The sequence below is a fragment of the Pinus tabuliformis genome, chromosome 6, assembly GCF_031772625.1.
Source record: "Pinus tabuliformis cultivar Carrire ecotype Pingquan chromosome 6, CPIR1, whole genome shotgun sequence".
NCBI classification, from domain to species: Eukaryota; Viridiplantae; Streptophyta; class Pinopsida; order Pinales; family Pinaceae; genus Pinus; species Pinus tabuliformis.
In genome coordinates this window covers 209,786,928-209,811,422 of record NC_142292.1, presented here as the reverse complement: position 1 = coordinate 209,811,422, position 24,495 = coordinate 209,786,928, and the positions used below count along the sequence as shown (strand labels likewise).

Below are 24,495 nucleotides of genomic sequence, written 5' to 3'. Positions count from 1 at the left end.
TTTACTGGCTCAAGCTCCAGTAAATCATGATCCTGACACTTTTGCAGAAGCTTCAGGCCATCCACATTGGGAAGCAGCTATGAATGAAGAATATCATTCATTGATGACAAATGATACATGGGATCTTGTTCCTCTACCAAAGGGACGCAAACTTGTTAGATGTAAATGGGTTTACAGAACCAAGTATGGACCAGATGGGAAAGTTGATAAACATAAAGCTCGTCTCGTTGCTAAGGGCTTTTCACAGGTTCAAGGCATTGACTACACTGAAACCTTCTCCCCTGTTGCCAAAATGAACTCTATCTGCCTTGTTCTTTCCCTTGCTGCCTCTTTAAAATGGGAAGTCCATCAGATGGATGTTAAATCTGCCTTCTTGCATGGGGACTTGCAGGAAGAAATCTATATGGAACAACCCATTGGCTTCATACAAACAGACTCCAGCCTTGTTTGTCGACTTAAGAAATCCCTTTATGGCCTCAAGCAAGCTCCTCGGGCTTGGTATGCCAAAATGGATAGCTTTCTTTTAGAATCTGGCTTTTCTAGGTGTCATTCTGACAATACTGTCTACACCAAGAAAGTGGGCAACTCTCTTATCATCCTTGTTCTTTATGTTGATGATCTTATTCTTACTGGTAGTGATCCCAACCTTATAAACCATGTGAAGTCCAGCCTTAAAAGGAAATTTGAAATGACAGACTTAGGACACTTACACTATTTTCTCGGTCTTCAAGTCTTGCAATCCCAGGAGGGTATTTTCCTTTCCCAGTCCAAGTATGCTTGTGATATTCTTCGTCATTTTCACATGGAAGACTGTAAGCCAGCCCCTTCTCCCTTTCAGTCTGGAGTCAAACTTTCAGTCTCTTGTACTTCTCCTGAAGTTGATGCTACCTTATACCGTCAACTTGTCGGAAAACTCTTGTATTTAACCCATACTCGTCCTGATCTTTCCTTTGCTGTTGGCCTTGTTGCTCGTTTTATGCAAAACCCCCGTGAAAGTCATTGGAAAGCAGCTAAAAGAATACTTCGTTATGTTCGAGGTACAATACAGTTTGGGATTCATTACAGTGCCAAAGCAGCTCCTCTGTTAGTTGGTTTCACTGATTCTGATTGGGCTGGTGACCATGATGATCGAAAGTCTACTGCCGGTTATGTCTTCACTCTTGGTTCAGGACCTATTACATGGGCTTGTAAGAAACAGGCTTCCATTTCTCTTTCGTCAGTAGAAGCAGAGTATCGTGGTGCCGTGGAAGCTAGTAAGGAAGCCTTGTGGCTTCGTCAGATTCTATCAGAGTTTGGCTTTGAGCAGCAGCATCCAACCACACTTTGGTGTGATAATCAAAGTGCCATTCAGCTATGCAAAGATCCAGTTCAGCATCAGCGCAGCAAACACATTGAACTACACATGCACTTCATCAGAAAGCTCATTCATGACCATGTTCTTGAAGTGCAATATTGTCCAACAGATGATCAGGTTGCAAACATCTTCACAAAGGCTCTCACAGAGGCGAAGTTCACTAAACTTCGATATATGCTTGGAGTTCAGGAAGTTGTCACTAAGGGGGGATAGGCTCTAGTGCCTCCTTCCTTCTCCTATTGTGTCATATTTGTAAATCCTTCAATCCTATCCCAAGTTGTTCTTAAGGGGGGATGTTAGGATATTCCGACACATAGGATATAGTTAAGTTCAACTTGTACTAGTATAGAGTTAGGTAAAGTGTGTTTCTTTACCGTTGTACACTTTGTAACTTACAATCCGACGGTCACGATATGTAGTGATCCGACGGTTCACTCTCACCTCGGTATTACCGACACTTGATCCGTGGCTTGACACCCGATTGGTCTATGAGTTCTATTTAAAGCGCATGGAGGGTCATTGTTCGGGTAATCCGTGCATGAGAGAAGCTTATGTAAATTTTCATTCTTTGATTAATAAATTGCCTGTAGTACCCACGTTGGGACAGGCCGTGGACTGTTTCCCTCCTTGCACTTTGAGGGTTTTAACCACGTCAAAAATACTGGTGTATTGATTTGAGATCTGGTTGTGAGCGGTGTCCTTTTGGTATTCTTTCTGAGGAACTTACCCTGTAAATTCCTACACTACTTAACTTTATTCACACACGTCCCCACTCTTCATACACTAAAATCTTCTTCCTTCATGGTACCTCCTATGTCGTGCCTCTTCCTCCTACATAAGCTCCCTCTGTTGTGCACTGTCTACTCTATTCTGCACCCCTCTATCGTCCTATGTGGGTTCCTTCTTAACAAAAAATTAACAAAAAATTGATGGCTTCCAACAGGGCCCCAACAAAAATTTGTGTCTCGTCCCAAGCCACTCAATCCTTGTTCCATCCCCATGGATTTGGTAACCTTTGCTTTACTATGGTTTTCTTCTTTCTTATAGTACAACATCTTGCGGGGGTGATCAGGTGGTCAGGTTATCCTGAAACTCTGGAACTGAATAAGAGGGGAGATTCATGTTCCATCTCTCCATCTTGGTGCTCTTGGAAAAAGAGCTTGAGTCACCATTGTTGCTCTAAGGCTGAGCTCTATGTTTGTTCATGACAGTTTCCCTCTTCTTGTTGTTATACCTTATCCTTCCTTTGGCAAGTTTGGAAAGATTTGACCTTTCTTTCCTCCTCCAAGATACCTCGAGGGTCAGCGTGAAGGGTGGTTCATCATTTTTCAAATGGTTACGCATGCACCCTAAAAGTGATTCCACCTCCTTCTACCTGCTAAAGGAGGGGTTCTTCCCTAAGTGTCCATGTGCCACCCCTTCATGCATAGGGACAAACCCTCATCCAAATGCTAAAACCCACATGGTGGGGGATGCCTCGACACTCGCCTATTTAATATAACCATAAGGCCCTCCCATAACCCATGTTGGTTTAGACTAACTAGTATAGCTAAGGGGCCCTCCCTTATCTGAGCCACCTAGCACAACTTAATCGCCCCCCTTGGATGAATTACCCAACTATTTGTTTTCCATCTCAGGATCTCTCAATGCAGTTTTCTCTTCCATACTCATGTCACCTTATATCCATCAACAAATTGGACAATTTCTCTTAGCATTTTCTCAACCCTCCTTAACTCTCCAACAAATCCCTCTATTATTATCGTCACAATCTTTATCCTTTGTGCCATCCTCATGCTACTTCTCTATCTCTGATTATCAACTACAATTCTCCCATTTATTCTCTTAATATCTAATATATTTCCTAGCAATTCTTCTTCTTCTTCTTCGTCCCCTAGGGGATGTCTTATAGTTCTTCATGTTCGCCACTCCTCCTCCTGGATGATCATGATATTAATTCAATCATTATGGTTTATAGATCCAAATAATTGTAACTATGCATCGAACAAGTGTGAAATATTCTTTCAGTTCAGCTTGAAAAGATGGTTTACATGTGCTACTTCTCACATTCAAGCTAGTCTCAGCGTACTTTATGAATTTACCACAATATTATCCCTTTTTAGTTTCATTATCCTGATAATACATGGGTTGAATTGACCACTCGCATGCTTCTTACTACAGCAAAAATCATATTCGACAACATTTCCAACCTTTTTCTTTCACTTCAGTTGTGATTACTGTAGCGTTGTTTTAATCAATCCTAATTGACTTAGACTGCAATATTTAATTGTCAACCCATAGTAGGTCTTGTTTTTTCAATGGAGTTCACACTGTCTGTGCTGATACTCTACATCCAAGAATGAAAAAAATGAAGAAAACAGTAAAATATGTTGCTGAACCAAATTTCTGAATCAAACCATTCATGTAGACATAAAAACACTCTACAAAATTGAATCACAGTTCACAACTATGAAAGTAAAGGCACACCACACAGTGACTAATATCTACTCTAGTTGGTTACTACCATTTTATCGATTAACTCAATGTAACAGCATAATGTAAATTGAAACAACAATGAATGTAACCAACAATTTGTACATCAACAACAAGAAACCATAAATCAATTAGCTAAACTAGAATGTACACTACCTCTACCACTGCAGTCCCTGCCAAAGAGGAGGGCCCTTCCTCCTCAATAGGGCACAGGAATAACACAAAAGTAATTAATGAATCAGCTGAAGAGCAGTAACAACATCACTGTGCTAATTAATATTAAAAATAATTTTAGAGTTACAGAAGCAGAGTAACAGTACTTTTCTATATGATGTCTCTTGTACATGGCAAATCGAGTTCCTTTATAGTCATTACATACCCGAAATTAGAAACAGATCAGTCATGAGAATCTCATGATTCTCATGCTGATAAAAAATAAAAGTAGTTACAACCTATTTCTAAATACAAATATACATTAGTTAGGATTGCAATCGCTTGGGTTTGTTGCTTCCAAAATAAATAATTCCTACTGCTGACAGTTGTTATGTGGAATAATACCCACATTTTTCAGCTTTGGTGCAACAACATCCTGCAAGTGAATAGCGGTTCGAGATGTTATGGAAATCACTGGCGACAACACCCTTGGTGTAACAGTAGACCTTTGTATCAACGCGTAGTGTAACAACATCTTGTAACAACATCCAATGTGTAACAACAACCTGTAACAACATCCAATGTGTAACAGCAACCTGTAACAGCATACAGGGTGTAACAATGAACTATTTTACCCTTCTCTATAGTTAATCCGCGCTGCCTGTCTGCTCCATAACCTTGTTCTCGTGAGAAACACTTGAAAAGGAGAAGAGCTTTCCAAAACACTTCTTCAATGCTCCCGCAGTTAGCCACAAAAAGGAATAAAGCATCGTATTATTTAGTAAAATATGGAAAATTAACATGACATAGAATAGGTTATAAAGGTGAGAAAACAGGGGAATTAATCATGCAAACTCATAGTCTTGGAGGATAAAAGGATTAAAACTGGGGAAAGAAGGTGTAGAAAATAGGTAAAAGGCCACACCCAACATCTCCCCTCGAATGTAGCAACTGCATGTCCCCATGCAGAATCTCAGCTTCTCCTACTATACCCCCAATGCAAGTATGTGAAATTGTAGGTGCCAGCAGTGTCTTCACCCGGAGCTCTGTACCCTTGAATAGCCATCAAATGACGTGGCCAAGATTCTTCTTCATAGTCACATAGGTGGTAGTCCGACTGATACTCTTCTACTAGCAACCAAATCAAAGGAAACTTACATCTGAGCCCAATCCAGAATGCCCCCAATGTCTTCACGATCCAAGCATACTCGGGTACTCGTGTAACAACAACCAGAAATTTCTTGTACTTAAAAGGACCCCCTTCTTGTAACTTAGTGCTACAGGCCTCGGTGTGTTTAAGACATCCTGCTAGCACTCGACTTTTCATTTGTGCATATAGGTTGAGGCAGATCCTCACAATCCTTTTCCTATAGATGACCGACTGTTCCTTGATCTCTGGAGTGCTCAAGAATAGCTTAAACTCACGCCTGAGTTCATAAACCATCCCTGGTTTGGCTCTGACCCACAATGATGTTCTCTCTTCGTTAGATTTTGCTGATTTCATGGCCAGATGCCACTCAATCTGCTTCCTCATAAATAAAAGGAAGGCCCACAAATGCAAATCTCCCATATAGGAGAAGACACTTGCTACTATCTTCGTGCTGACATACTCACACATGATATTATGCAAAAATAGCTTGCAAAGCAAACTCTCGTCATCAAAGTCGCAGGAGCGAAAAATCTCAAGAAAAGTATAGGTTGAAGAACCCAAATAAGACCTATTCTCAAAAACTGCTTTTAATTGAAATAAATAATATCATTCCCAAAGGAACACTGGATACGACGGGGACGGCCTCCTGCATGCCAGTAGGTTTAGGGAAAGGTCACAGAGCTTGGTCTTGTCATCCATTAGGTCCAAGACCTGTCGATTTAGCTGATATAGCTGTTCATCTTTCTTCTTCATAGCTTCCTTGTGCCTCTGTGCTTCCCATTCTCTCTCCCGTTCTTCCTTTAGCCAATTCTCCCTAAGGGAATCCATCATCCTTTTACGTTCCTTGAGCAAGATCACCCCTCTTGTAGAGATGGCACCTGCAACTTCCATTTTTGTAGCTTTGGTAACAACAACATCTTTTCAGAACACGATCCTTCATCAGGACCCGGTGTTCTCCCACATGTACTATCAATTGAGGTTGTAACAACCTCCTAAGGGTGAAACTGCTCCACTTCGGCTGCTGGTTCTTGTGTAATAGCAACATCATCAGTGGATTCTGTTATAGTTTCCTTATCTCCTTGGTCATCTTCCATTCCCACTGCTAGTTCTTGTGTAACAGCAGTGTCATCAACAAAATTCTGTATATCATTTTTCCCTAGGTAGGCTTCTATCTCAACTACTGGTTCTTGTGTAACAGCAGTGTCAACCATAGGCTCATGGATGTTAGCTTCTCCTTCCTTTCCTTGGCTGACTTCCGTCTCCACCACTGGTTCTTGTGTAACTACAGTGTCAGCCAAGGGTTCCTGTGTATCCGCCATCCGATCACTTTTTGTGTACTGTGTCATCTCAGTTGCTTGTTCTTGTGTAACAATAACTTCCTCAATGGGTTCTTGTGTGTTAGCTTCCCATATTTCAGTTTGTGTTTCCCTCGAGGTGGTGTCTATTGCATAGAATTTGAACCCTACTGCCACTAGCTTCTTAGCACATGCCGCGCACATAGTGCCCGACATCTCCCCTTCTGGCCCTGTCCACGACCTCAGCCAAAGTGTCTAGCCCTGGGGCTCTTGCCTCTGCCTTTCCCTTTGCTAGTTGTTCCCTTAGCTCTCTATTTTCTTTTAACAATGTAAACTTTGAAATAGGAACTATAAACTCAAAACGGGAACTCTGGCCCAAAAACCCCCAAAAAAACATGAAAAACAGTGCTAAAAACGAAAAGTGTGTATACAGGAAGGATGATTTTTTTTTTAAGGGTCAATTTTGAACATGTTTTAAAAATGGCAGTGAAAACGATTTTTTTGTGGAAAAATTGTGCAAAAAAACACCCTGAAAATGAAAAGTGTTGATACTGGAATGATGGCTTTTTTTAGGGTCAATTTTCAACATTTTTAAAAAATGCGAGTAAAACCAAATTTAAAATTTAAAATTTTGATTTAATTTTTTTTAAGATTGTTAAAAAAAATAATTTTTATTTAAAAAAAAAAAGACTCACACTACCCTATAAAAATATAAATATAATTTTCATTCAAATTAAAAAAATTAAAATTAATTTTTTTTTTGTTTTCTATAACGCTCATAACATATTTCATTAAAAATACTTAAAAATATTAACATTATGTGTATGTTTTTTAAATTGAATGTTTTAGTTTATATCCATACATCATACCCATATATATATATATATATATATATATATAGATATATATACTCTTTAACCATTTTATTTAATAGATGAAGGAACAATATACCAATATAAATATAATTTTGATTTAAACTAAAAAAATAAATTTTAAATTATTTTGTTTTAAATTTAAATTTAAAATATTTTATTTCAAATTTATTATAATATAATAGTAAGTTTTATAAATTGTTATTATAATCAATATAATTATTTTCATAAATATAATATAGTAATCATAATATTTTATAAAATCATAATTAATTTTATAATATTATTTTTTATAGCTATGTGAATTTTGATTTTGGTTAATAGTGATATGTTATTTTTTTTTGGAAAATATAATACATATCATTTTAAATGAATTTACAATTTAAATTAATTTTGTTAAGTTATTAAAATCATTATACTTTTATACTTATAAAGTTTTCTATTAATAATATTTAAAAATATTAATTTTTTTTTTTCTAAATTAGATATTTTAAATTATACCTATACATCATATAATTAATTTTATATGATTAACGCAAAATTAAAAACAAATATATTTTAAAATATATATAATATTACTTAAAAAAAAAAAAATTATGTATTTACAATTTGAAAAAACAACTTTAAAATTAAGAAATAAAATAGAAAAATTAATAAAAACCTTAACAAAATCTAAAAATAAATAAATTAATTAAAAACAAACTAGATTTAAAAAAATAATTAAAAAATAAACATTTTTTTTTAAAACTACTAAAATAAAGATTAAAAACATTTAAAAAAAAACAAATTAAAACAAAAATATATTGAAATTATTAAAAAAAACCAAAAAGCATTTAAAATTTAAAAAAACTATATGTATTTGCAAATAAAAAAAATAAAAAATAAAAAAGCATTTTAAATTATATATTAAAAAATTTTAAATTTTATATTTGCATTTGAATTTTTTTTTACATTTGTTGGGACTCAGAAATGTCATATTTTCATCCGCCTTTTTCTTCACTATTCCTTACATGTCATCATCCCATTAACCTGTTATCATATCACTTTCATACATACATTTGGGTTTCACCTTCCTATTTTCCATTTTATTCATTTTTGTATTATAAGTGAATTCATGATTAATTATTAGAAAATGTACATATTTTTATATATATATCTCAAGAATATGTGAGTTTTGTGATGTAGAAAATATGTGAAGAATTAATATCTCCTCCACCATATCAAGGAGATAATTATGCAAGCCTCTTTCTATTGAGAAAATCATGGAGGCATATCGAGAAAATCATGGAGGCATATCTTATCCTAAGGAGAAAATCATGAAGACATATCTTATCCAAGATATGAGAGATTTGTGGGATCATGTTGAGAGATTTGTGCGATGATATCTTGTAATAATGGGAAACTAGTTGAGAGTGCTTGAGAGAATATTTGAATGTAATTATGGAAAGGTTATCTTCCTCATGTATATAAGAGAGTGCTCTCTCTTCATTGTGATGGTGAATAATGAATAATAGAGAATGGAGATTAACTTTGACTCTTTCTTGATTTGTAATTTAGTTATTGTAATATAGTTTGACATAGTTTTATTGTCATGAGCTCATATCTGTTGTTTGCCATTCACTTCTTCACATGTTGTATTTATTTTCCTTCATGCAATTTCATGCTTTCCTAGTTAGTGTTTCAATGCTTTAATTTGATTTCAGTAATTTAGATTAGATTAGATTAGATTAGTTCCACTTCAGTCCTGCATATACAGTGCATGTGTCTCGTAAGTCTACGGACCTCGGATTGATAAATTAAATAGTTGGGTAAGTACTACAACGGAATTAAACGAACATAGTTTCACCCAACATTTTGGCGCCGTTGCCGGGGAGGCACGATGGATTGAAGTTTAGTTTGATTTTTCTGCAAGTGTGTTTAGACATGTTCCTAACTCCGAGGTGTTAAATGCGGTAAGACGTGGGGAACAGCCTACGCATCGCATTCAAGATACCGTAATGGGCTCGACCTCTTATGGATCAGGGCATGTAGGGTGTGTTTACATTTATGCAAGTGTGAATTTTGATTTCTGCAGGTGTGTTTGATTTTCGCAACTGTGAAGAATGTGTGATGAATTCATGGTTCATGGTTATAATTGAAACATTCAATTACTCAATTAATGTGCAATACTTGTAAGAGGGTTTAATTGAAGTATTGAATTCAAGATTATTTCTGTGGTCCTTTTTGTTTTTAGTGTGCTGATTTTTTTAACATGACTTAACAATGAGTTTCAGCTTGGAACTACTCACTCAGATCCTAGCAGAAGTTGGGATCTCTTCTTCCTTGGAAGAGGAGATCTTAACAAGAATTAAAGGTTCAACTACTCCCCAAGAAATAAATGAAGATTCAACATCTGAAGAATCCTGCGTATCTGATGGCGAACAACCATTCGAACAGGAGATCAAAGAAGAAGAGCAGCAAATTGGAGAAGAAGAACAAAAGTTACAGCATGATCTGAGTGAGAGAAACTGTGCATATCAAAGCTTCATCGAACAATGGTTCCAGGTAAGTATTAGATTAGATTCATCTTTTAATTTTTTTGATTTGTAGTTACAGCAACCAGGCTCATTCACTGTCAAATATTTTCATCCATCATTTGAAAACTTGCTACTGAATCTATTGTTGTCACTGCTACGTGAATGGCTTCATTGGAAGTTTAACTACACGTAACTAATTTGTAAATTCTAATTAGTATAGAGTAGGTAGGCTTTTAGATTTAGCTTTTGCTTTCATTTTCAGTGCTGCTTTTGCTTAGAATAAGTATGCTCTCCTCCTGCGTCTTTGTACGATCTCGAGGATCAGAAAATAGGTTTCAGTTTTGCTTAGAATAAGTATGCTCTCCTCCTGCGTCTTTGTACGATCTTGAGGATCAGAAAATAGGGATGATTTAGGCAACCAATTTCAGGAATAAATAAATGTTTTGCAATATGCTTCATTGAAAATATCTTTCAATATGCAAATCTTTGCGTCCATTTGTTAAAAAGAAATTTAAAACTAACCATTTTTTTGTTTTAAAGATAGAATTAATTTCATTTTCTAGACTGTTAATAATAAAAATAACAAAATAAAAAAAAATAACAAAATAGTTGTTGAATGCCCACTCAAATCCGCCATTCAGGTAGTCCTTTCTCCTCTGTAACACCCCTTCCCACCTTTTGACTCGCTTTTATTTGTCTTCACACTGACATCTCTTCCTCGCAATTCGATCTACCAACAGCTGACTCGCTTTTCTTTATCTGCACAAACACATATTCCTAAATCTTCACCTCTGAAACTTCAAACCCATAAATGAGGGAAAGCTGCAAATGAAGCAGAGCAAACACAATTTACATCCCAGTATCCGCTTTGGATAACCAAATTAAAGGCACGGTGGCTCCGACGCCTTGCTAATCCAGCTGTTGTTCATCAGCAGCCGGGGAGTGCCACGATTGTTTACACCATACCCCCTGAACTGCCCTTTTGGGACCAAGACAAACTTAATTGAAGGCGGTCCCGACTCCCTGCTGTAAATTTACTATTCGGAATGGATGATTGCAGCCACATGGTTGTGATTTCTCTTTGTATAAAAGCTCACATTCCTCTGACTCGCGATCCGATTTCAAGATTTTCTGTGAGAAGTTTGCGCTTGGCCTTAGGACGGGACGGACGTAGAATTGTTATTTAAGCCCAATCTGGCAACTTTTGTGGAGAATCCTTGCTTTCGTTGCGTGGACAATGGCAGGGGAGAACAATAATACTTTGGAGGCCGAGGAATCGATAATAAAGCCACGGCCTTTCCCACTCTTCAATTTAAAGGGATCTCTCCATGAAATCCTGGGACCAGGAAAGGCTCTTGATTTGATCCTTTGGAGGAGAAGAAATATTAGCAGTGGTGTCATTGCAGTTGCAACAACAGTATGGTTCTTGTTTGAGCGATGTGGATACACTTTACTGTCTCTTGTTGCCAATGTGCTCATGCTTTTGATTACAATTTTGTTTCTCTGATCAAATTTTGTTTCCTTGAACTTTTCATCCAGAAATTCTTCATCGATTCGTACAAATGGACGGAAAATCGCTCTGTTGGGTACTTCTGGTTTTCGTGGTGAACTCTTCGTTGATTTCATTAGCAAATGCGGCAGCATCGGAGTCTACTTATTGTGATTTGGATACCAGCTACCCGGTGAAGGTTAAATCGGTGGATATCAATCCTAATCCAGTTGTGAGCGGTGCTCCGGCCACATTTAAGATTTCTGCAATTTCGGACGAGGCCCTTTCTGGTGGACAATTGCGTATTGATGTATTTTTTTATGGAGTACTGTCCATACGAAAAGTCATGATCTTTGTACCAAGACAACATGCCAGGATTCACTCCACCTGGCTCATATACGCTCAAGATGAAGCTGATTGATGCCGATGACAATCAATTGACTTGTGTTAATGTCGGCTTCCAAATTGTTCATGGTAGCCTAATTGACCAAATCTGAGGCACAGTGACTACGGGACTGCTAGAGACAATTTGATTACTTATTGCTGAATTCTGATCTGAAATTTTCGATTAGTTTTGGATCTCAGAATGTATTGGTTATTTATTTGACTTGTATGCATCTGATTTCCTGCGACATCATTATAATTAGAATGTATCCTTTGGTTTGTGTTACATATCCATGGAGAATTGATTGGCAATATTTTGACTGAGACTGTTATGGCTCTGGATCCTCCCTCCACGTGTTGATCCTCTTGCTTATGCATGGTACAAATTGTAAATAAAAACATGTCATAATTTCTTGGAACGGCTTCGATCCCACGACCTCCTGCCCGAGTCATGTAACACACGGTCCTTTTCGGCCAATCCCATCATTTCGCCGATAACAGGTCCTTCACAAAGCTCCGATGGTTGCCTTGCTTCAACAATTAAACCACCAACATAAACCTGTTCTCTATTGTTAACCCGCCTAACATGACTATCCCTCCTATTCTATGTTGATGATGCCCTCAGTCTCTTCTCCAATCGCTCCCGTGCCTCCAGTATAACCTCATTGAGGAGATCATTATCATTCTGTCCTGTCTGGTATAGGGTTATAGGTCTTGTCATTGGATTGCTTGTAGCTCCGCGATCAGCAAAAGGCACGGCACACCCTGTCTTTCCAGCGGCCCCAGAATTCTGGCTATGATTTGAAGAGACAGCTCTGAGATAAGACCATCGACGAGCGTGCGCTGCTGGCAGCATTCCCGTTACTGGAATTTCAACCAAAACAACTGAAAATTCACCTGAAGTAATGTGATCGGAATGTCAAGACTGTATCAATCCCCTGCCTTCCTAAAACTCTCCTCTTCCAGAGCCTCTTATTCAATTGCATCTTTCCTATGACCTCCTGTGGTTTGTAATGGGGAATTTTTTTTTTGGGCCATATGTGTGTTCTATAGTTATGCAAGTACTTTCTTTCATGGGTGTTTTTTTTAATCAGGGTTAATTTTTTTTTTATTCTTTATTAGTTTTGTTTTTAATACATAAAATTAAAAAAATAAAATAAAAAAATAAATAAAAATAAAAAAAATCAATTGCCCTCATTCATTCATAAACTAACTATTTGTTCCCTCAGAAATACAACAACATTTTTGAATGTTTTCAGTCAATTTTCCTGCAAATCAATAAAAACATTTTGAAAAAGTGTTGCACAATCAATGAGTAAATTGCATGAGGACATGCAATAATTTTAGTTGGGGGGAAATCAAAGTATGTTGGATTTTTTTGTGAATTTATGGGCAAAAGTTAGGATGCATATACTAACAAGTGAAATGAGATTGGTGTTATGTGTAGGACAACGAGAAGCTTATGCAGAAAGCTCAACATTACGATGCGACACCTTTTTCATCCACAATTAGAGTTATTTCGGAAAATAATTAAAAAAAAAATGGACATTTTGTAAATTCTTGAAATGCGCTAATTTGTTTTTGAGTCACTTCATACAGGAATGATCGATGGAGATGGCACACGAAGATGACAATTTTTATGCAGGAATGGTGCTAAGTTTTTCAGAGTATGCAAAGTGATTTTTCCAAATCACAATGAAACATGCATCATTGGACGCTTGAAGGAACAAATTCTTCACTGCACATATCATGACATTTTCCACTACACACCTTTTGCGTCATGACTATTCACCATCCTTGTGTTGTAGCCCATCTTCCATTTCCTTATCTTTCACGACTTCATGCACGCCTATTTATCTGAATCGCATACATCCATTTATCCTTTTCAGTTTGCCTTTTGAATAAAACTCATTCCCTTTCCATGATCACATTACCTTGATTTCCTATCCATGCTAATCCACACTGCTTGTCCGTGAGTTTTTTCCATTTATAGTCCTACCAAATCTTTTTGTACAAACTCGCGTTGACTGATGTGGGATTCCTTAAGGCCCACCTTTCAACAAGTCTTGCCCCATCGACATCAGCACCTTATCTGGGAAATAGACTAGAGTTCATTTTGAGTACCTAGAGGCTTGCATGCCTTAATGGCAAGCTCTCTCGCTGGCGATCATGGGAATACATCAATGTCCCTTGATCTTCAGATCTTGCAAGTGGCTCAACCTCGACACATCCATTCGCACTTCGCAAGATGTACTCCGGTACCTTGGCACTCATTGACATCAATGGTGAGTTGCCTCACATTGGTTAACGGCATACATCAATGGTCGGTAATCCAATGATTTCTATTCATGCTCGACATCGACACATTCATTCGCATGTTTAGAATTGTACCATCGGGTTTGTAGCGGGTGAAGACTATACACTTTTTCATGACTCCCTCAGCAGTTACAGCAGTATGCATTCTGATCTATGAGAGTACCATAGTACCACTCTCAACATTTATCTTTTCCATGATTCAGCATCAGCAGTTCAGATTCCTTCATTCTCTAGGATCCGGTTACATCAGTCACATTTTCCTGATCCAGCAGCAGCAGCAGCTACATTCCTATTGCATACTTCATCATTCTTGGGTAAGTAGAGGTATGTTGTTTTCTAATCTTTAATCATGCAATTCCTTATATGCTAACTTGAATATTTTGGAAAATTCCCTCACCATGCTGCATTTCCTTTCATGCGCCATGTTAAGTTGCATGAGGACATGCAACAAGTTCAGTTGGGGAGGATGTTGGGACTCAGAAATGTCATATTTTCATCCACCTTTTTCTTCACTATTCCTTACATCTCATCATCCCATTAACCTATTATCATATCACTTTCATACATACATTTGGGTTTCACCTTCCTATTTTCCATTTTATTCATTTTTGTATTATAAGTGAATTCATGATTAATTATTAGAAAATGTACATATTTTTATATATATATCTCAAGAATATGTGAGTTTTGTGATGTAGGAAATATGTGAAGAATTAATATCTCCTCCACCATATCAAGGAGATAATTATGCAAGCCTCTTTCTATTGAGAAAATCATGGAGGCATATCGAGAAAATCATGGAGGCATATCTTATCGTAAGGAGAAAATCATGAAGACATATCTTATCCAAGATATGAGAGATTTGTGGGATCATGTTGAGAGATTTGTGCGATGATATCTTGTAATAATGGGAAACTAGTTGAGAGTGCTTGAGAGAATATTTGAATGTAATTATGGAAAGGTTATCTTCCTCATGTATATAAGAGAGTGCTCTCTCTTCATTGTGATGGTGAATAATGAATAATAGAGAATGGAGATTAACTTTGACTCTTTCTTGATTTGTAATTTAGTTATTGTAATATAGTTTGACATAGTTTTATTGTCATGAGCTCATATCTGTTGTTTGCCATTCACTTCTTCACATGTTGTATTTATTTTCCTTCATGCAATTTCATGCTTTCCTAGTTAGTGTTTCAATGCTTTAATTTGATTTCAGTAATTTAGATTAGATTAGATTAGATTAGTTCCACTTCAGTCCTGCATATACAGTGCATGTGTCTCGTAAGTCTACGGACCTCGGATTGATAAATTAAATAGTTGGGTAAGTACTACAACGGAATTAAACGAACATAGTTTCACCCAACAACATTATTAAAAAAAACTTATTTTAAAAACAAAGAAAAACATTTTTTTTTTTTTAAATAAATATTATTTGTTTGAAAAAAATAAATTCATTTTTTAAATAAAATATTCGGTTTTTTCCTAATATCAATTTTTTTTTAAATGAGCGAGGCTTACAGCCACGCTGCCCAGGGCCACGCCCCCACGAGCGGCAGGGCGGCGGCGGGGTGATTCCGGGAATCGCCTGGCCACCGCCCGGCCGCCCATGGGGGCGTGGCCTTGTGCGGCGTCGCTGCTTGCAGCTGCGCCGCGCCTCCACGGGCGGTAGTGCGGCGGTCGAGCGATTCTGGGAATCGCCCGATCGCCGCCTGGCCGCCCATGGGGGCGCGGCCTTGGGTAGCGCCGCTGCTTGTAGCCGCGCCGCCCAGGGCTGCGCCCCCACGGGCGGCTGAGCGGTGGCCAGGCGATTCCCGGAATCGCCCAGCCACTGCCCTACCTGTTAGGACCTGCGGTCCATGCGACGAGTAGGGCGACTCCACCATGCGAAGGATGTGCGAAATATGAAACGAAACGAACCTTGGACGAGTTTATAAGGTGTTGGGCAAGCGATGAGGGGCAGTCCCACGAGTTGGGCAGCCGACCTACCTCATGGGTGAGGGTACGCATTATGAACGAGTCGGCTGGGCGTTTGGTGTGGGTCAGCCAGGTGACACAACCCGCCACCCGCCCGTATATATTGGAGGGTGTTTGGAGGCAAACGACCATCATTCGATCAACACGGGTTTGAACAAGGAGTTCTGCAATGCGTGGATGAGCCCGCACGACAGGCGGAACTCGGGTGGAAAACTCTTTCAAGAATTCGTTCGAGGAAGTCGTTCAAGAATTCGTTCGAGAATTCGTTCGAGAAAGTCGTTCGAAAATTCATTCAAGGAAGTCGTTCGAGAATTCGTTCCAGAAGGTCATTCGAGAATTCGTTTGAGGAAGTCGTTCAAGAATTCGTTCTAGGAAGTCGTTCGAGAATTCATTCGAGAAAGTCGTTCAGAAAAGTCGTTCAGGAATGTCATTTAGGAAGGTCGTTCAGGCGACCCGGGCAAGGTCATGTGGCGACCCGGGCAAGGTCGTTCGGGCGAGGTCGTGTGGCGACCCGGGTGAGGTCGTTCGGGCGAACCGGGTGAAGTCGTGTGGCGACCCGGGTGAGGTTGTTCAAGCGAACCGGGTGAAGTCGTGTGGTGACCTAGGTGAAGTTGTGTGGTGACTCGGGTGAACGAGCTTGGGTAAACGGGTGGATGTGCGGATGGGTGGCTGGGCGAGGGCGTGATGTGCACGCCGAAACGAAGAATCGTGCGGACGAGCGACCGGGTGAGAGCGCACCGTGCATGACGAAGCGGTGGAAACGGTGAAGTGTTGAGATTGTGAACGGAGGTGTGACTCGTGCGGAGGCGCCCGTGTGTGGCGACTTGGTTATGACGAGACGCGCCCAAGTTGGGCAAACAACACGATCGTGCGACGAGGTGAACGAAGGGTTGGTGAGTCGTGCGGCGACCGTGTGGAGGCACCGACGAGCTGGGCAACCGAGTTTGCCGAAGTTGGAAAATTGGCTAAGTGTAAATTTGGGGTTTCCCAAGATTTAACTTGTACTTGTAAAAGAAGATTATATGTATTGATTCGGGCAAACTCTTATTGCAGGGAGTTTCCCCTCCCTTTATACTATTGTGCATTTCTATTGTATAATGCTGTTTATGTGAATATTATGGGCTTTCACTTATATAAAGGATAAAAATAATACTTGGTAATGAAAAATAAACTAAGTATGGAATGTTAGGCGTAGTCTACAATCGTAAGTATTGGTGAAAAGAAAACGGTTGGTAGTGCCACACCTCACTATAAGTGGTTGAAAGACTACCGCAGGTGTAGGGGCGTGACAATTGGTATCAGAGCTAGTGCCTGGGGAGCTGGTGCTGGTGTTGAAGCATTGAAGCTGATACACACCTGCACTTCGTGACAGGTGGTATCAGAGCTGGTGAACTGAATCAAGGAGCTGATTCTACGAAGACCGAAGACTTGAAAGGGAGTTCAAGTTTTGCAGGTAACAGGTGGAATATCAGGGTGATTCAGGTGAATGGTGAAACAGGTTAGCAGAGGAGAAGCTTCGTGCTTGGACCAAGCTGAACAACAAGGCATGGCAGGTTTGGAAGAATGCGAAGGGAAGCTCTTGCTTACCTTATATAGGTTGAAGCGGATGAAAGAAGAGAATCCCCGGATTCGAAAGGAAATTGAAGTCTTGGAAAGGAATGTTGAAGACGAACTTCTTCAACTTGGTTGGACAATGGAGCAAGATGAAGTTGTAGATTGTGTTGACAAGGAAGAGGAAGCCGTGATGATTGAGGATGTTGCAGATGTGACAACGATGGAGGATGAACTTGAGATCGATCAAGTTGAACCAGGATCGTGCAATTTGCAGACATGGATGGATGAGGATACTCACATGGAGGAACCTCATGGTGATGAAGAAGGATACTTGTGTTTCACTTGAGCATTCGGTAGATGGACCGTATGCAGGGAAGGGCAAAATCAGTTTGCCAATGCTGGGGAGGATCTTACCATGGATGTCTATGATGAGACCTTGTATGGAGAAGCAAGGATTGTTGACTGTTGCAGGACTTGTTGGGGTTGTTTGTGACCTTATGATGGAAGGTGCAAAAGCCCGTGACAAGGGAGGAACATGATGATCGTTGCGGAGAATTGGGTCATGCTTTAGCCACATGGAGAATTGGCTAAGTGCCCGACATGACTCATGGACAAATTGGAGGGCACACTCTTGAGGTATGATGATACTTGGGTGGACTTCTCATGGCCGAGACCAAGAGAGGAAGCCTTGGTGGAACCTTTAGTGGGGGAGCTATGATGGAAGGGACTCGTGATGATTATGATATGGTTGGGTGACCGAGTTCACTAGACTGAAGATTGCAGACTTGGATGAGGATGACTGATTGTTGTGATGGGTCTACTTGGTTGACTACATGGGCAACTTAGTCATGGACATCAGGTTGGAGACATGGAGCATGGCAATCTTATGCAGGGACATTATACAGGAGCACTTGTAGAGGTGTCACTTATGGGCATCCAATGAGGAGTGCAAGGCAGGGATGTTGTGCAGGTGGGTTTGCTAATGTGACATGGAGATGTTTTATTTATGAGCCGATGGAGAGGTTGTGAACTCTTGTACAACAAGGCCATGGACATGGATGGAGTTTTGAGTAGGCTATGGAGCATTCCTACTACATGGAGAGCTGAGGCATCTTGCAGAGACCTTTGGGCCGAGACTTGTATGCTTGCTGAGATGTTGGTTGGAGATGACTCATGGAGCTCATGATGACATGAGGTTGTGACTTTTAGGGACTTCATATATGGTGGACTTAGAGGATCTGATGCATTGAGGAGTTGAGGTCAGAGACTTTGATGCAGGATGGGGTGCATACTTTCAAGTACATGTATGGGAATGGCTTGAAAGAGTGACTTGATGTGGAGGATCGATACGAGACACTTTGGAGTGATGGAGTTACGATGATGATGATGCCTTGGTGGTAACACTTGGGCATGGGTTGAGCCGAGACTTATCCACCTTCGACACATGGGAGCTTATTGATCTGTGATCATGGGCAGCACACGGATAGATGAGACAGGTATATACTTGTTTCTATGGCAGACTTGAAGGATGGCACATTCTAGATATGATGGAGGTTGCTTCATGGACTTGGATGTGGCACATTGAGAGTTTGAGTTTGATGAGATGATCTCTTCACTTTGAGGAGATGGATGTTTTGCAGATGGATGGATGATGTTGAGATAGATGCGGCTGATTTCATGCAGCACATTAGTACCAAACATCATGGATAGCATGTTGCAGATGAGATGAGGGCTACTTCATGGACCTGAGCATGGCTTACACTTATATGGATATGGATTCTTGATCGAGTTGAGGATGTGATGAGATGTTCTGAGAAACAGCTGATGATGGCATGAGGATGTTCACTCTCATGGTTTGAGCATGACAGTTGGATTAATCACCCGACTAGTTCAAACATGGGGTTCAGAAGTGTACAGAGATGCGTTAGCATATGTTGGAGTATCATGGCAGCAGTTCACACGAGGACGACACATGACGGGGTCGACACGAGATGTTGCAGTGGGCATGTAGCTTGAGATGGAGGGACTAGCCTTCCACGACGGGGAGCAGCATGTGGAGATTGTGACAGGGTAGTCGATGGTCATGGATTGAGATGATTTCTGATGTATGACATACTGATGGGGTGTATACCTTGGTATGGTGATCTTGGTGACAGATGGTTGTTGGGATGAGATATTGTCGAGGACGACAATGACTTCCAGTGGGGGAGGATGTTAGGACCCGTAGTCCGTGCGATGGGCAGGTGACTCCACCGTGCGAAGGACGTGCGAAATATGAAACGAAACGAACCTTGGAGGAGTTTATAAGGTGTTGGGCGAGCGATGAGGGGCAGTCCCACGAGTTGGGCAGGCCGACCTACCTCATGGGCAAGAGTTCGCATTATGAACGAGTCGGCTGGGCGTTTGGTGTGGGTTTGCCAGGTGACACAACCTGCCACCCGCTCGTATATATTGAAGGGTGTTTGGAGGCAAACGACCATCATTCGATCAACACGGGTTCAAACAAGGAGTTCTGCAGTGCGTGGATGAGCCCGCACGACGGGCATAACTCGGGTGAAAAACTCGTTCGAGAAGTTGTTCGAGGAAGTCATTCGAAAAGTCGTTCGAGAAAGTCGTTCGAGAATTCATTCGAGGAAGTCGTTCGAGAATTCGTTTGAGGAAGTCGTTCGAGGAAGTCGTTTGAGAATTCGTTCGAGAAATTCGTTTGGAAAAGTCGTTCAGGAAATTCGTTTGGGAAGGTCGTTCGGGCAACCCGAGCGAGGTCGTTCGGGCGACCCGGGCGAGGTCGTGTGGCCACCTGGGTGACGTCGTTCGCGCGACCCGGGTGAAGTCGTGTGGCGACCCGGGTGATGTCGTTCGGGCGAACCGGGTGAAGTCGTGTGGCGACCCAGGTGAAGTCGTGTGGCAACTAGGGTGAACGAGCTTGGGTGAATGAGTCAGGTGAACGGGTGGATGTGCGGATGGGCGGCCGGGCGAGGGTGCGTCGTGCATTCCGAAACGAAGAATCGTGCAGACGAGTGATCGGGTGAGGGCACGCCGTGCATGACGAAACGGTGGAAACCGTGAAGTGTTGAGATTGTGAACGGAGGTTGGACTCGTGCGGAGGCGTTCGTGTGTGGCAACTTGGTTACAACGAGACGCGCCCAACTTGGGAAAACAACACGATCGTGCGACGATGTGAACAAAGGGTTGGTCAGTCGTGCGGCGACCATGTGGAGGCGTCGACGAGCTGGGCAACCGAGTTTGCCGAAGTTGGAAAATTGGCTAAGTGTAAATTTGGGGTTTCCCAAGATTTAACTTGTACTTGTAAAAGAAGATTATATGTATTGATTCGGGCAGACTCTTACTGCAGGGAGTTGCCCCTCCCTTTATAATATTGTGCATTTCTATTGTATAATGTTGTTTATGTGAATGTTATGGACTTTCACATGTATAAAGGATAAAAATAATACTTGGTAATGAAAAATAAACTAAGTATGGAATGTTAGGCGTAGTCTAGAATTGTAAGTATTGGTGAAAAAATAATGGTTGGTAGTGCCGCACCTCGCTATAAGCGGTTGAAAGACTACCGCAGGTGTAGGGGCGTGACACTGCCGCTCGTGGGGGCGTGGCCCTGGGCGGCGTGGCTAGCCATGCACCTAATGCACGCTGCATCTGACAAAGATCTTGCAGTTTGCTGGGTCATAGGAAGCAGATGCAATATACCCAAAGTTTCCTCACAAGCCCTGAACTTTTCATTCTCACTGTCGTCGCAGCAAGACGAATTTATCAGAGATGCAAGAACGATACTCGAACCGGCCGCCGCCATGCACCTTCTGTTTCCCTCGCTCTCTCGCGCAATGGACCGCAATTTTTTCAATGCACTGATGCGTTCCACTGCTGGAGATCTGAGTGCAGCTTCAAGTAACGCGGAGATTTGATCGGAGTCGACGGGCGCCCGGGGAGTGGTGATTTGCTCTACGCCCTTGGAGCTGTTTGCAAGGCACCATCCTTTAGCCGAACCGCACAAGGCGATTCTGGGAATCACTCGACCGCCGCCTGGCCACTCGTCGGGTCGTCGGGGTGCAGCCCTGGGCGACGTGGCTGGCCGTGCACCTAATGCAGGCTGCCTCTGACAAAGATCTTGCAGTTTCCTGGGTCATAGGAAGCAGATGCAATATACCCAAAGTTTCTTCACAAGCCCTGAACTTTTCATTCTCATTCTCGTCGCAGCAAGACGAATTGATCAGAGATGCAAGAACGATACTCGAACCGGCCGCCGCCATGCACCTTCTGTTTCCCTCGCTCTCCCGCACAGTGGATTGTAATTTTTTCAATGCACTGATGCCTTCGACTGCTGGAGATCTGAGTGCAGCTTGAAGTAACATGGAGATTTGATGAGAGTCGACGGGCGGCCTGGGAGTGGGGATTTGCTCTACGCCCTTGGAGCTGTTTGCAACACACCATCCTTTAATGAGGCGACGCAGCATGTGGTTTGGAGTTAAATCGAAATTCTCTAGCGGCTGCATGGTAGCAGGACATGTTTTCTTGTTGCACGAAAAAATCCAGTGCTCTATGCTTTCTCGATCATACAGTTACGGGGTCTCTCATAAGCTGAAGTATGAAGGCACCTCCACCTCCGAACAATCATGTGGTGAGTTATTGAAGCTTAACATAGTAACGTTGGTATCAATACAGCGAGATAACCAGTTAATCAGATCGACGAGATTTCAGTTATTAAATAAGGAGACGTTGTAAGGCTTGAATGCCGACCTGAGCTATTCTCGAACTCACATAATTGAAGCTTAGCGTCTATGAATATGTAGTCTCTCTTGCTGCACAATTGTAAATGTCAACGCACTCGCTCTCTCAAGGTTAGGTTTTACAGTCAACTGTCAGGCGGTCGATTCCTGTAGTCTGCAATTCCACTGTACGAACGTTCCAATTAGCAGACTCTTTCAGCTTTCAACGCAAACACTAATGGTGGTAATATTTTGATCCAGTCCATAAGCCACTGTAACCACACATATGAGACTATTGACTTTTGAAAATCTAGAAAGATGGAAACAGCGGAAAAGTCATCATTAAAAGCCCATCGTATCGCAATGCAGTGTTTAAAACGATTAAAGGGCCGAGATATTCGAGCTTCGACTAAATCTCTATTTATGAGCCAGAGAGAAAGCAGAAGATTGATTTAATAGTCAATCTTTGTACGTCCACGTTTATATACTAGTATACTAAGATATTTGTCACTTGAAAAGTAAGTTAAATGTGGAAAATTCAACATTCTAGTGTTCAAGCATTTTAATTTTGATTTAATAGATTTATTTCAAGTTGTAATTTTATTCCATTGCTACAAATTTTGACGGTTACCTATATCAGTTGGTATAGTACTTTATGGATTAGAAAGTAGTGGGATTTATTTGGGAATTTGTTTTTAATGTAAAATTAATAGGATCTTTGAGTTTTAATTTTATGCAGTAGTCTTATTGTTTAATTGTTTTATTTTTTTAATATATATAGATATATATATATTTTTTTCCTTTAAATTTTGATAAAATTTTGTTGGAATTATTAGTTTAATTTGTAGCTTCTTTTAATAGAGTATGAGTATTTTAAAGATTTCATGGTATCGAATTTATTTAGACATTTAAAAAAGCATTTTAAATCAAAATACACGTTTTCATTATAAACAAAAATTTTATAACATATAATAATTAAATAATATATATTTTTATTACAGGAATACAAATTTTGGTAAAACTTTTTAATACAATTTTAATGTCAAAACATATAAGAATTAAATAATAGATAACTTTATTTGTTGAATTTACTTTTTGGTAAAAATATTTAATACAATTTGTTTTCCTGAGATATTTTTTATAAATTTGTTTAATTTAAAATGTAGTAGTATAAAAAAACCAAATGATATAATGAGTTGGGTTGTCGTATACAAAATGGATGAGATGTCTTTTACTCATAAATTAAACAAAAGGGACTGCAGGGTAGCAAGTCCTTGCTATGGATTTTGAATAGGCTATCATATCTAGCACACAGTGAACTTGGTTCCATCTTTCAGAGCATTCGCAAGCTTGTTCAAAAAACTTTTTGTTCATGTCAAACTGGAATTCGATATCTTGACCAACTCGTTTAACCTTTCTTCTATCTTGGGTGACTATCATGTAGTTTAACATTTTCCCAACAGTACATCCAATGAAAGTCACTTCACACACTATGATGTTCACTGTATAACATATTTCTTCTCATACTTCTGTCACATAGGTGAGGCACTTCGACCTGCTTTGATTGCTATGGAAGGTCCTCACTGTCTTGACATGAGCAACAAGAATGATTAGATCTATCTATATGTACCAAATTCCCATCATGATACCCTCTCTCAAATCGGGAACCCATCTTCTCAAAGATCACAAGTCTTTCAAAACATCCATCACGAATTTTATGATCCAATCGTCGAATGGGTGGAACAATCCTACTTGGCAAGTCGTGTTGCAGGTAACAACCTTCAGTCCTTCCTCACACTCGCTAAGAAACTTGGTGCATAACAAAACACACTTGCAAGAGGCCTCCTAGGTTTGTTGAAAAACGATAGTCATTGAAGAGGTAAGCATGTGTTTTGGGTGGTTGTGACACATATTTTTTCCCACAGGCGAGGCCTTCTCTCCCGTATCCAAGTTTGTCACGTTTTTGTATTTTTTGTTGCACACTATTGTCTATCTATCTTAATTGCTTGTATCTTCGTGGTTTGCAGGTCGTGTATGCCTATAGTGGCTTCACTGGAAATTTTATTTCACATAACCCTAACTATTTAGCGTAGGAGTAGGAGTAGTGTTTTCTTTCTTGCTTGCCTTTGCTTTCTAGTGTGCATGTTTTTTTCTTGCTGACTTGGTTTAGTTTGTTTGCTTGCTTGTTTTCTTTTCCCTTGACTTTGTTATTTTTTCTTCGTTTTGT

General features: G+C 40.2%; 1 protein-coding gene and 1 pseudogene across 2 annotated transcripts; one reads left to right on the top strand and one right to left on the bottom strand.

Annotated features, from left to right (window-relative positions):
- Positions 1 to 10,822: 10,822 nt before the first annotated feature.
- On the top strand, positions 10,823 to 11,947 carry LOC149258193 (MD-2-related lipid-recognition protein ROSY1-like; annotated as a pseudogene). The gene is made up of 2 exons (XR_016246014.1): positions 10,823 to 11,247; positions 11,370 to 11,947. The product of XR_016246014.1 is annotated as an MD-2-related lipid-recognition protein ROSY1-like (transcript).
- A 9,592-nt stretch (positions 11,948 to 21,539) lies between these two features.
- Positions 21,540 to 22,055, bottom strand: LOC149258192 (E3 ubiquitin-protein ligase PUB23-like). Its single transcript, XM_089405687.1, has one exon. It carries the CDS (start codon positions 22,053 to 22,055, stop codon positions 21,540 to 21,542), a length of 516 nt encoding a protein of 171 aa, XP_089261813.1.
- Between the last annotated feature and the right edge of the window lie 2,440 nt (positions 22,056 to 24,495).

Bases quoted from the DNA above. Each gene is read 5' to 3' on its own strand.
- LOC149258192 (XM_089405687.1), bottom strand. From the start codon at position 22,055: ATGCAGCCGCTAGAGAATTTCGATTTAACTCCAAACCACATGCTGCGT.